This window comes from Protopterus annectens, chromosome 9.part0, assembly GCF_019279795.1.
Source record: "Protopterus annectens isolate FY-2018-M chromosome 9.part0, PAN1.0, whole genome shotgun sequence".
NCBI classification, from domain to species: domain Eukaryota; kingdom Metazoa; phylum Chordata; order Ceratodontiformes; family Protopteridae; genus Protopterus; species Protopterus annectens.
In genome coordinates this window covers 1,153,848,557-1,153,862,699 of record NC_056743.1, presented here as the reverse complement: position 1 = coordinate 1,153,862,699, position 14,143 = coordinate 1,153,848,557, and the positions used below count along the sequence as shown (strand labels likewise).

Genomic DNA, 14,143 nt, shown 5'->3' with positions numbered 1-14,143 from the left:
CAGATGGCCAATTTCTGCCAAAGCGGCCTCCCTTTGACCGGGTGGTACGTCTGGGAGGGACTTCAACTTTGGAAGGTGAAGGAAAGGAATGCGATATCCTCTGGATATGATTTGGAGAACCCAGCGGTCCGATGTTATGGACCCCCATGCCGCTAGGTGCACAGAAAAACGCCCCCGGACTGCCTCCAGAGTAGAGCAGTCGGGCAACCCCTCAGGGTTGCTGCGCGGGCCGTTCAGAGAAAGGTTCCCTGGACCCGAAGTTTCTGGGAGCCCCTCTGCCTCTAGGGCGGCGTCCTCCCTGTCCTCCTCTGCCACGGAAGGACTGGTTGTCCGGAGCAGGCTGGGACTGCTGCGACTTCCGAACCACATCTTCTTCTGACCCTTTTGGTTCCTAGAATAGGGCCTCTGGGGTGCAGAGAAGCGGATTCCGACGGCAGACAGCGTCTTCCGTCCTTCTCGCTCTGGGTCAACGTCATGACGGTCTTGCCAAACAGAGCAGAACCATCAAAGGCGTTAAAGCGCCTTGAAGGGCTCAGAAAAATCGCAGTGGCGGAGCCAGGCCTGGCGTCTAGTGACCAGTCCTGTCCCGCAGCTCTAGCGCCCTCCGTAGCATGGGAGAGTAGCCGCATAGAAGTATTTGTGACTGACCTAAGAGTGGCCATTTTGGTGGAGTGCAGAGCTCTGTCCTCCTCCGAAATGGACTCAGGGGGGGATGCAGCGTACTCCTTAATAAGGTCTCGCTGCATCCGAATAACATGTGCCAAATAGTTCAGCGCCCTTACCGAGAAGGTCGCCGAACTGAACATCCGCTTCCCCAAGCGGTCCATCATCCGAGACTCCTTGCTCGGTGGGTGGACTGAGGGACTCTCCTGAGCCAGTTCCCTCTTTGTGGCCGCCGCCATCAACATGGCATCTACAGGAGGCCCCTTACTCCAATGGGTCCTGTCAGAAGGCGGGCTAAGGATTCCATCAGGTCTTTTGGGAATTGGCTCCACGGTGTCCGGTTCCTTCCACGCCCTGGTGGTAATAAGGTCCACCAGGGGGTCGGCAGGGGGGGACACCCAAGAGGTAGACGGGCCCGTTTGAATGCCTCCAAGAACACGGACTCGTCCGAGGAAGACTTGGGGCAGACCACCCCTAATACGGAGCATTTCCATGATGTCTCCGAAGGAGACATCCTCGGGGGGTGACCGTGGGGAGCCTTCCCCTTCCTCCAAGTCCGTGTCTTCAGTGAGAGACTCAGGAGTCAATGTGCCTCCTTTGCACGTATGCTTGCGAGGAGCCTCCTCTGGGGGGCTGTCAGAGGAGTCCTCGCAAGCAGCAATTTGCTCCATGGGAGCAACTTGGGGCACAGAAACGGGCTGTCCCAGGGGCCGGATGGTGGAAGCCTGGCCCAGTGCAGAGGGAGCGCGGACGGAGCGAAGCAAGTGCCGGGGTCCGGAGACCCTCAACAGAGCCCTCTCCACTACATCAAAAGCCGAAAGGGTGCCGTCCTCGACCAAAGGATCCGACAATCGGCTCCCCTCGGATCCGAAGAGTGGATCGGAGCCGGCGCCGAAGCACTCGGATCCGAAGGGACAGTGCGCTCCGACACAGACGGCGCCGAAGGAGCACTGATCCCCCCGGATCCGAAGCTCGGATCCAGGCTCCGAGAGATCGGATCCGACGCACTCGAGGGCATGGTCGGATCCGAAGTACCAAGTACTATCGGCTCCGACCTCCCCCCGGCTCCGAAGCTGCTCGGCTCCAGTTGCTCCGAACCCGGGTAGCGGGTCGGAGAAGGAGCAATAGGCTTAAAAAAGGGTGTTGAGCTCCCCCCCGGAGGGGGGGGAGGCAAGAGCACTCCCATCTGCATCTGGGCCTGGATGAACCTTCTCATCATCCGGTCCAGATCAGCATCCGAAAGGCTATGGGTAGATCTCGACGAGGCTACCGAGGTAGGCCTGGAATGCCTCCTCGATAGCCTCGACGGAGATCGGGTCTCCTCCTCCTCAGGCCCCGGTGAGAAGCACACAGGTGACCGGAGCCGAGAAGGAGGAGACCGCACCATAGGAAGCCGGGAGAAGCCCGCTTGGCTGGCGGGGCCGAAACAGAGGTCTCGGCCCGCCGCTTGTGGTGCTTCTCCCTCCGGTCCTTTTTAGATGCATCCCTCTCCTGTCCTGAAGCGGGAGTTTGAGTCCCAGGAGCAGGAGGGGGTGCCACAGGAGGAACAACTGCAGCCGCAGGAGTCCCCGAAGGAGCGGAGGTCGGAGCCGAGTCCGGCGGTAAAAGACCCGCCAAGACCAGCTTGGACCTCCGCTCCCTCAGTGCCCTGGGGTTGAACCCTGCACAAATGGAACAACCAGATGTGAGGTGTTCAACCCCAAGACACTAACACGAGTGTGGCCACCAGCAGGAGAGAGCTTATGGCCACACTCGGAGCATTTAGAAAATATGGACTTAGGCTGTTCAGCCATAGTCTCTAAATTTAACCTAAGTTACAGAAAGTAACTTAAACAAAAAAGGAACACACAGGCCTCACAAACACTCATTACCAGCGAGGCAGGGAATAAAAATTACTACTGAAAATTAAATTAAACTAAAAACAGTCAATAATAATAGGAAACCTACAACTTTCACACAAAAAAAGTTAAAGAAGGAAAAAATTCTCTATTTTTAAACAAGAAAAGTCCACTTAGCTGAGAGCTATGAAATCCACATCTAGTTACCAGCGCGGCAAACAAGATCTGAGGTCATGAGGGTAGAGCAGGGCATTATGGGTGAGGGGAGGAGCTGAGAGCTTGGATCCATAGCTGGAAAACTATGCCGGTTCGGATCCGATATCGGATCCATAACCCACAGGTTGCAGACAAATGAATATCCTACTTCAGATCTAAGGTTCATGAGTTATGCATAAACTGAATTATACAACTATTCCCAATAATTTGTATTCAAAAAAATATTCTCAAAGGTTCTGTAAGTTAAATTGATTAATTCTTGGATGATATGACAGACTGCTGCTCATTCAACAATTACCCAATTACTTGTCCTAGCTTTGTATTTTGTTTATATGCCCACAAAAACTGCACACCTGTGCAAATCCACCGGTGCATGCACCATATACTTCTGCTACATTTATTGCCAATATTTGTGGAGCCAACCAGATAAACCAAATTCAGTAAACTACAGTGACTTGTGCCATGTCCAGTTTCAAATCCACTGTAAATTAGCACTTCACAAAAAATATTTTAGTGGACCTTTAGTTTCTCAAACTCATGTTATTCTGTGCAATGCAGTGCCTCTCACACTACTAACAATCACGGAATATTGTGGTGTTAATCCCAAACACACACAAACATACTACCTGAAGTTCATGACAGGTGTATTTAGGTCACTGCCATTCAAGGAATCCTGACATACCAGCTTTCTGAAATTGCTGGCTTAAAAGGATAAAGCCCTGACTATGACCTAAGTGACCAGTGTTCAATTAACATTTCTGGCACCTGTTTGGAGCTGAAAGAGGTAAGACAGGGCTTAGCCAGCTTGCCTCTCAATAGCAAGAGGGGTGCTGAAATGCACTTCTGGGGCAAACCATCCCAAGGCAGAGATTGAAAACTACTTGGAAGCACTGTCTTCAAGGGGGTAGTCCAGCCCTAAGGGGTTATATCAGAAAGGAGAGATGCATCTTCCTTGATGTCCACTGCATGCCCATTGAACACTGACCTTTAAAAGCACCTTACTGGATATGTCCTGTGGGATTAGGGAATAAAGCAACTCCCTGCTCTCACAGGATGTCACTGCTCTCCTACACTCTCGGACCTCTTTTCTAGGAATGGATAGGCTGCAGGGGTGCTTGTCATCGAAGGGAATTAATAGGCCAATTAAGCAAGCAGACAGGAAGATGTTATCATCATGAGGACAGGAACAAAAAAACCTGCTGCGTTAAAAACTTTGTTTCCGGGCTTATGCTGCAAAAAAAAAATCTAAGTTGCTCTGATAACTACCTTACTCAACTCTGACTGAACCTCTCGCAGTTTGCGCTTGTAACGCTGTACTTCACCCTTTAGTTGATGATTGTGGTTCTGTAGGCTGCTGATCAGATGCCGCATCTCTCGATTGATTGGCCCTGAAACATGAAAAGAAAAGATAAAAAGCAGCATGGATACATAAAACTTTTTGAGTACAGCTGGGGAGAAACTCCAGTGTCTTGTCACTCAGAATAGAATCTACCTCCACCACAAAGGCTGCAATACTGACTAGGTATTTGACAAATTCTTCCAAATAACACATGACAGAAAAAAATACACAAGTCATTCACAGGTCACAGCATACTGTGACCAGTTTCTCGATAAATGCTTACTATTTCATATTGTAATCTGTGAATCCTTGCTTTCTAGACAGCACAAAACATCTGAGCTCCAGATGGACACTAAATAATAAAGCAGGGGTCTCCATTCCCATGAAATGTGAACTACAAGTCATTTTCCATTCTGAAAAGCAGTTAAACAGAAACATTACATTAGTGTCAGACAAAGACTTATAAATGGCAAAAAGTAGAAAACTTCTTGATGTTACTTAGTACAATTATTTCACTTAACTTTGGAATTCCCCAATTATGGTTTGCATACTTGCACTATTTCCTGTCTCTTGGTCTTATATTTGTTTTACTTGAACACTTTTTTCCCCTAGGAATTTTATAAGGCATTGGTTAGGGCTATTTAGCAAATGTCTGTTTTCCATTCTTTGATTGCAAAGGGATTAAACAAATGATTTGTGGGAGGAATTTTATTTAATGTAAACAGAACAGGAAACAAATTAGTCTTTGGAAAATGCACGATTAATCTTTGGAAGCTGCCACTGCCCTGGGACTGCTGCTACTGTTGTGTTGACTATTTTGGAATTTTGTTTTTGTATGCATACCTGTATTTTTTTCTTGTTTCCTGATATTATTTTAAACTGTTGCTTGTTTTACTTTGAAGTTGTTTTTTTTTTTTCTTGGACGTCTAAATGTTCTTATTTAGGACCATTTAGTAAAAAAGAAGTTATGTTCTTACCATAACGTTCCATGTGAGTTGTTCATCTCGCCTTTTTGTTCTTACACATGGGTTCGGAGCCTATCCCTCGGCTCCGAGTCGGCCGCTTTTCAAGCTCAAACTCTCAGAGAAGCTCGAGACACAGTATATATCCCATGATGCTCTGCTGTAAACCCCAGATCTAGTACGCTGCACCCGAAGATAGCCTAAAAAAATAAGCACTGCAGTACCTACCTATCTAGGTACCTCTAGATTTGCAGAAAAAAAAACAGTCTGTCTTATAAGGAGACAAGCTGACAAGACCAACCAATCCACCAAGACAACCATTCTTCTCACTAGGAGGGGGAAGGTGGGAGGGAATGTAAGAACAAAAAGGCAAATGAACAACTCACATGGAACGTTATGGTAAGAACATAACTTCTTTATGTGAAGTTGTTCTATCTCACCGTTTTGTTCTTACACGTGGGTAGCGTCCCTAGCACCCTAATCCTGGGCGGCTCAAGGGAGAACATTCCTGAGCACAGTGGAACCAAAGGAAACCCTGTCCCTGGAGGCCCTATCCACTTTGTAATGAGTGATAAACGCATGAGGTTTGGACCAAGTAGCAGCTGCACAGATGATATCCAAGGGTAAACGAGCTGCATGAGCTAATGACGTAGAAACAGCCCGGGTAGAATGGGCTTTGACATTAGTCGGCAATGGTTGATTAGTGGAGGAATAAATTAATTTAATGCAATCAGAAAGCCACATAGATAATGTGACTTTTCATACCGCAGAACCTTTCTTGTTCTCTGCGTAGGAGACAGTTGATCAGACTGCCTGAAATCTTTCGTTCTGTCCAAGTAGAATTTCAATTGTCTGTGAACATCAAGCTTATGTAACATATACACTCCAGTCTGTTGGTATGATGTCTAAAAAAAGTTGGGAGCTTAAAATGGACTGATTTAAGTTACCTTCGGAGCAGACCTTAGGAAGAAAGGTAGGATTTGTCCTGAGGGACACCCTATCAGGGTGGAAGATCAAATATGGGGGCCTGAAAGATGGAGCTTGGTGTTCAGAGACCCTACGCGCAGATGTAATGGCTACCAGAAATATTGTTTTCCAAGACAGAAACTTCAAATCACAAGATGGCGTGGGTTCGAAGGGGGTAAGCATCAACTGGGATAAGACAAGATTCAAATTCCAGGGAGAAACAGGGCGTCTGACAGGTGGTCTGAGATAATGGGTCCTTTTCAAAAAGGCTTTACATAGTCTGTGGGACATTATGTTAGATCAGTTAAAACCTACATGAAAGTTGGAAATGGCAGCCAATTGAGCCCTTATGGTGGCAGCTGCTGCCCCATCATAGAACAAGGAAGACAAGAACTCTAATATGGTATGAATAGGCGCAACATATGGGTCAACGTCATGGTGAGAAGCCCAGTGAACAAATCATTTCCATTTGCTATTATATAGCTTCCTGGTTGACAGTTTATGAGAGGAAACTAATATGTTTGACCGCGGGAGACAAATCTTGAGACATGGCTAATATGGGAATTGGAGCAGTCAAGCTGTCAGTTTTAGGGAGATGAGGGAGGGATGAAGAACTCCCGACGAATGAGTCAGAAGGTCTGGCACTGGGTCCAGAACCCATGGTTCTTCCACTTGATACTTCTGTAGAAAGGGGAACTAAATCTGACGAGGCCAAGATGGGGCTATCAGAATAACAGTCCTTCCCAGACTCTTGGCTTTCTGTATGAACTTGGGAATTAGAGGACTTGGCGGGAAGGCATACAGGAGGCCCGGGGGCCAATCGTGTACAAGCGCGTCCCTCGGGTTGCTCCCCGGTGGGGGATAAAGGACAAAGTAGCTTCTGCATTTGGCATTCATCGGAGATGCAAACAGATCGCAGCAAGGCTGGCCCCACCTGCGGAAAATCTTGTCTGCCACCTGTTGTTTGAGGGAACACTCGTGAGGTAACAGGATGGCCCTGCTCAGTTTGTCCGCTATCACGTTGGATGACCCTGGGATGTGCATTGCTATCAGAAAGTGCCTGGTGGATACAGTCTACTGCCAAATTCTTAGGGCCTCTCGGCATAAGGGATACGATCTGGTTCCCCCTTGCTTGTTGATGTACCAGACTACTGACATGTTGTCTGTCTGAATTGCAACTGTCCCTGGAGGAAGACAGTCGTGAAAGTGTTGCAACGCCAGGAACACCGCTCTCAGCTCCAGGACATTTATATGCAAATGTGATTCCATGCTCGACCAAGTACCCTGGACAGTCTTTACCTGAAATAGCCCCCTCACCCTATCAGGGAAGCGTCCGTGGTCACTGTGGCTGTGGGTTGGGGGAGAACAAGGGGAAGTCCGACTACTACCTGCTCGCTTCGCTGTTCAGCCACCAATTGAGATCCTTCTTGCAAATATTTGTTAACAGAATCTCGTGCGACATCGGCAGCTGTTAAGACCATTGTGTGAAGAGTAACCACTGCAGTATCCGCATGTGCATGCGTCCCAACGGGACTGCTATTAGCGTCGCTGCCATTGTGCCTAACAGCTTCAATATCTGGGATGCAGGAGCTTTGTTCTGGGTCAACAGACTGGACAATTGACTTCTTAGGGATAAGATTCTTGTTTGAGGCAACCTGATCCTTGAATCGACAGTGTCTAGCTCTGCTCCTATAAAGGTAATACGCTACGAGGGCGATAACGCAGATTTTCGAAGTTTAAGGTTATGCCCAACTGGGAACACAGGTTGATAGTGTAGTCTCTTGCATGAATTAGTTGATGCCTGGTGGTGGCGGTGAGGAGCCAGTAGTCCAGATATGGAAACACCCGGAATCCTAAGAGTCTCAGGTGAGCCGTGACCACTGCCATACATTTGGTGAGCCCTCTGGGAGGCTATGGTGAGACCAAAGGGCAGGGCTCTGAATTGGTAATGACTGGCCCCCCGCCGGAAACGCAAGTGATCTCTGGATGATCTGGCCATTTTGAGGTGGTAGTACACATCCTTGAGATCTATAGAGCACATCCAATCGCCCGTTTCTAGAAACGGAAGTATCAATTGAAGCGTGACCATCCAGAACTTTTCCTTCTTGACGAAGGTGTTGAGTTTGCCGAGGTCTAATATGGGCCTCCAGTCCCCTGTTTTCTTTGGAACTAAAAAGAACCTTGAGTAAGTTCCGGATCCTATCTGGTCCGCCGGGACTGGCTGGATGACTCTTGTCTAGCAGGTTTTGAATCTCTATGGCTGCTAGTTTTCGCAGACTGGGTGGAACATCTGGAATACTTGTACACATGGGAGGGAATTTTGTAAAGGGAATGTAGTAACCTCTGGAAATGATGCTTTTTACCCAAGAATCCGTTGTAATGTTTAGCCAGGTGTTTGGGTATAAAGCCAAGCAACCCCCGACCGCCTCCAGAGCAGGACAGCCAGACTTCTTTTCAGGAACGATGATAGGGCTTACCAGAGAACTGCTCACCCTGATTTTGCGGACCCCCTCTGCCGTTTGGGCGGAGTCTTCCATTTTTACCCCCTCCTCTGCTCCTAGAGGGGGTATCAGTAGGTGTGTTCTGGAAAGCTCCTTGGGGCTTTCGAAACCACATTTTTCCACTTTGTTGCCCTTTGTGGTATGGTCTACTTGGAGTGGAAAAACGGACTCCTACAGCAGACAGAGTCTTTCCTTCTTGCTCACACCTAGTAAGCGTCTCCTTAACTTTAGGCCCGAACAAGGCGGAACCATCGAATGGGGTATTGACGAAGGAAGACGTGAAGGCTTCGGCGAAGGAGCAAAGGTGCATCCAGGACTGTCTCCAAAGAGCTACCGCTGAACCTGCAGCCCTACTCGATCCATCAGTGGCATAAGAAATGAGCCGCATGGATGAGTTGTCTATAGAATTGTGGGTGTTGAGTTGTGCGGTCACTTTCTCAGAAACTGCATCAGCTGTGTTACCCTGTAGAGTATCTTCCCAGCTCTTTAAGGAGATTGCGTTGAAGGCGGGTAAAGTGGGTTAGATAGTTGAGCGATCTCATGGAAAATGCCTCAGAACTAAATATGCGTTTTCCATACCTGTCCATCGTCCTAGAATCCCTATTAGGATGATGGACAGAAGAAGAGGTTTCCAACATCTCTTTCTTGGTGGCTGCCGCCACCACCATGGCATCAACCGGGACTCCCTTGGTGAGAAAGGCCTTGTCAGCAGGGGAAGTAATGAACTTGTTGGGCCTCCGAGGGACTGGTCCACTGAATCAGGGGACTCCCACGCCCTTCAAGCAACCAAATCCATTAGTTCGTTGAAGGGAGGAGTAACCCAAGAGGTGGATGGTTGAGACCCAAAGGCCTTCAGGAGTACTGACTCGTCCTCAGTAGGGGCAAGGGACTGCCAATCACCCCTCTGCCTTAAGATCTCCAATATGTCTGCAAATGTGACATCCTCTGAGGGGGATCATGGGGACCCTTCCGATTCCTCTAATTCAGTGTCCGATGTCAGGGATTCCTGTGGGGAATCCAAGTGCCTCCTCTTGCACAGTCACTTCCTAGGTACTTCATCAGTGGGAGCGTCCGGTGAAGTCCCTCCCTGTAGAGGAGGGGCCACCCACAAGAGAAACTTTTTTAAATATAGAAAAATAACACTGGCCCAAACTTCCTCCAACGAGTCTGTAGATCCGTTGCAGTGGCAAACTAGATCTGGGGTTTACAGTAGAGCATCATGGGATATATACTGTGCCTCAAGCTTCTGAGTGGTTGAGGTTGAAAAGCGGCAGACTGACCTGAGGGATCGGCTCCAAACCCACGTGTAAGAACAAAACGGCGAGATAGAACAACTTCACATTATTAGTTTTCCATTTACAGACTTCAAAGGGATTAAATGCGACTTATTTGTTGGGAGCAGATAAGTAGTAACACAAAAAGATTCAATCTTTAAGAGCATTCAGACTACTGTAACTGGTGTGATTATTTCAGAAGTCTTCACTTAATACTGGTATTGTTTATTGTCTTTTGCTCTTATTTTATCACAGCTTTATTTTACTTTAAAATTGTTTTTTTTTTTCTTGATGTGTTAAAAGATTCTGGATGCAGTTGGATAGCAAAAATGTTATGTACCCACCATAACATTCCATCTTGTGTTGTCCATTTTCATTCTTTCTCAACTGACGGGTTGGATCCGAACCATTAGATCTGACTTGGCCATTGCAAAAGCTCATGGCAACTTAGAACTCTCAAGCTTCTCCCTTACCCAGAAAGAATCAACCCCAATTACCTCAGATCTTGTCTGCTAGCTAAAGCAGAAAAAAACTATCATACCCAAAAGCACACAAAAGAGAAAAAAGCCAAAAAAGGTTAGACAAGGCTATATCGGGAGCTTGGATTATGCCAATTCTTTCATATCCACTCACTCGTCCACAAAAAACATAAGAAGGGGGTTGGTGGGTGGGGAGTAGAGAAGAATGAAAATGGGCAGCACAGATGGAACATTATGGTGAGTACATAGCTTCTTTACTTGATGATGTCAATTTTCATTCTGTTCCCAACTGACTGGAGAAAGTCCCCAGCTACCTAAATCCTAGGGTGCACTCAAGGCAGGATATTCTTAAGCACCATTGGACCAAATGATGTTCTACCTCTGGATACCAAATCCACTTTGTAATGAGTGACGAAAGTTTGAGGAGAGACCCAAGTCATTGATGCACGTATTTTATCCATGGAAGCCCTTGAATGGTAAAATTGAGGAAGTTGCTATGGATCTGTCTGAGCATGAACTTGATTTGGTGAAGGAATATCCAATTTGTTGTAAACAAAGGAAATGCAGCCAGTAAGCCATCTGGTGAGAGTAATTCTGGATACTGGTTTACCCAGGTTTCATATCAGCAAAGGAAGTGAATAACTGGTCTGTAATTTTGATGTCCTTTGTTCTCTGTAAATAGAAATGCAGTTACATTTATTGGATGTCCATAGGCAACAAACAAATCACCTGTGTTTGAAAAATTTGGAAAGTGGAAAGAAAACAGGTAAATTGATGGACTGGTTAATGTTAGATCCTGAAACTATCTTGGGTAAAAAAAAGGATGCATCACTTCATAATGCAAGTCTATTTTTATGAAAAAATGGAGCTTTCACAGATAATGCCTGAAGTTCTGAAACACGTCTGGCTGACATAACGGCCACCAAACCAATGTTTTCCAAGAAAGGAATTTAAGATTGCAGCAATGTGCTGGATCAAAAGGTGGTTAAATCAGGGCTTGTAGTACCAAAGTTAGATAACATGGCGGAGTAGGATCTTTAAACGGGGGTCTTAACAGACGCGTACCTCTTAAAAAGCTTTTATAAGGCTTATGAGAAGTGAGTGAGGAACCATCCAAACCAAAATGGAATTTAGGAACTGTTGCCAACTGAACTTTAACTGTCAAAGATCTAGCTCCTTGATTAAAAAGAGAAATCAAGAATATTATGAAATGGAGCAGAAAAAGGTTCCACGTCATTTTGAAGTACCCAGTGTACAAATCTTTTCCATTTACTAGTTTGAAGTTTCCTTGTATATGGTTTAAGGGAGGATAACAAAATCTAATGGACAGGAGACAAGAGCATAGGCTGTCTAGCTATTACCGGAAATGGAGAAACCAAGCTGTCAACCTGAGATTGAGGAGGTCTGGGTGCGTCACGCCTGTTGGGTGAGATAGCAGATCTGGAGCTGGGTCCAGAATCCAAGGGTGATGAATTAAATAAGGCATAGGAAGGGAAACCAAATCTGTTGAGGCCAAAAGGGTGCAATGAAGATGACTTTGCTCTTCAACCTGGCAGTTCTCTGTAGGAACGTTGTAATCTGGAATCAAAGGGATTGGGGGATAAGCATAAAGTAGACCAGGGGGCCAATCGTGGAGAAAAGCCTCACTTTGTGACTCCCAATGTGGGGGGATTAGTGCAAAGTAGCTGTTGCACTTGTTTAGGGGAGATGCAAACAGACTGCAAGAAGGCTAGCCCCATTGTCAGAAAATCAGTTCTGCTGCGTTCCTGTTGAGGGACCATTTGTGAGGTAATAGTATGCACCTGCTCAGTCTGTCCACTAACATGTTGGACTTCCCCAGGATATACGTTGTTGTAAGAAAGCAGTTGGAAGAGAGCGCACATTGCCAAACCCTGAGCACTTCGGCACAAGTGGTAAGATCTGGTTCCTCCTTGTTTGCTGATGTACCAAACCACTGATATGTTGCTTGTCTGAATCTCAATCATTCCCAAAGGGAGAGCATTCTGAAAGGCCTGCAACTCTAGAAGCACTGCTTTCAACTCAAGGATGCTGATGTGCAAAAGTACCTCTTCGGGGGACCATGTGCCTTGGACCGTCTTTCCCAGGTAATACCCCCACCTGGGAAGCATCTGTGGTCACAATGGCATTGGGTTGAGGGGGAATTAACAAACAGCCTTGAAAAACATCTTACTGAATTCACCACATTAGATCCCTCCTGTATATATTGGTGATCCGTAGCTGAGCCGATAAAGGTAGATGGAATATTGACTATTGGGAGGCCAGCATCCACTGGAGAAGTCTCCTGTGAAATCTGGCCAAGGGTAGTAATGTTACTGTTGCCTTCACAGGCCCCATTGCCTGAAGGACCAAGTTGGCTGAGATTTTGGTACTGCAAACTGTTTTTCACTTGTGATCTTGTCTGAACTCTGGAGAGGGGAAGTGAGGCTACAGTTGATTTCATATTGAGTAGTGCTCCTATGAATTCTAGTGTTTGACTTGATTCTAGATGAGCCTTTTTGTAGTTTATGGTTATTCTTATTTGGGCATGTCTGGATCACCTTTTCTCTTACTGAATGAACTGATGTCTGGTCGGAGAGGAGATGAGCCAGTCATCGAAGTATGGAAATACTCAGAATTCCTGCAGTCTCAAGAGAGCTACTACTACTGCCATGCATTTGGTAAACACACAGGGGGTTGTGGTGAGACCAAAGGGCAGAACTCTGAATTTGTAGTGACTGGCTCCCAGCACGAAGCACAAGAATATTTGTATGATAGTATGCACCCTGAAGATCTACTCAGCACATCCAATTATCCTTTTACAAAAGCGGAGGAATGGACTGAACTGTGACTATCCAGAACTTGGTCTCTCAAATGGATTTGTTTAAGATACTGATATTTAGAAAGTACAGTTGTGTACACTTACCATAAATGTAGATGTTAGAGTGTATTCACTGTTGCAGTCCTCACATTTGGGTTATCTGCTTGCAGTAACCCGTAACTGGCCTGATTATCAAAGTCTTGAGTCCTACGTTGGTTGCTGTCTCATCTTCCATGATGTCAGGTAGTCAGGGGTATAAAGCATGCAGCCGACGCCATTACATCAGTTTTTTTCTTGCCCCAGAGGTCAGGTGCCCCCCACATGGGAAGCAATTAAATATATATATGCAAGGTTATACCTCCAACAGAAAAGCAAATACACCAAAAACTTTTAAGCATAGAAAAGGAGAATAGAGGTATAGCCAAAAGAAGACAGGGGGCTGGAGGGAGGGTAACCAGGACTGCAACAGTGAATACACTCAAACATCTACATTTATGGCAAGTGTACACAACTGTACTATGTTCTTCATGTTTCGCTGTTGCAGTCATCACATTTGGGTAGATTCCTAAAGCTAAGGATGGGAGGAGGAATTTAGATAGCATTAGGACTAGCTATAAGGCCCTACAACAAGACTGCAGTGGCAAGACCAGCTCTGGATTTAGAGAAAATTGGCAAATGGTAATGCTTGGTGAAAGTATGTACACAACTCCAGGTAGCTCCAGATAGCAGCTTCTATGATGTTCCTGGTAGGGACACCTCTGAGAAAGGCTGTAGAGGTAGATGCAGCCCTGGTTGAGTGTGGTCTTATCCCCTGTGGGATAGGTTTTTCCATGGTGCTTATAGCAGAAAAGAATGCAATGGCCTATCCATTTAGAAATGGTTTGCTTTGAAATGGCCTTTCCCTCTGCCCCTGCAGTAAATGCCACCAGCAGCTGTTCAGATTTCCTTTGAGGTTTAGTCCTGTCCAAGTAAAATCTAAGTTGTCTGTGCACATCTAAGGAGTGCAGTATCCATTCCCCTTTGTTCTGTGGATTAGAAAAGAAGGTTGGCAAATGAATGGACCGATTAAGAGCCACACTGGATACTA

General features: G+C 46.4%; 1 protein-coding gene across 1 annotated transcript in view; it reads right to left on the bottom strand.

Moving 5' to 3' along the window:
* RNF20 (ring finger protein 20) overlaps positions 1-14,143 on the bottom strand; it is a 1,863,764-nt gene that overhangs the window by 1,147,089 nt on the left and 702,532 nt on the right. The window contains exon 12 of the mRNA XM_044084026.1: positions 3,984-4,105. Coding sequence (XP_043939961.1) covers positions 3,984-4,105 — 122 coding nt within the window. The remainder of the gene's footprint in view (positions 1-3,983; positions 4,106-14,143) is intronic.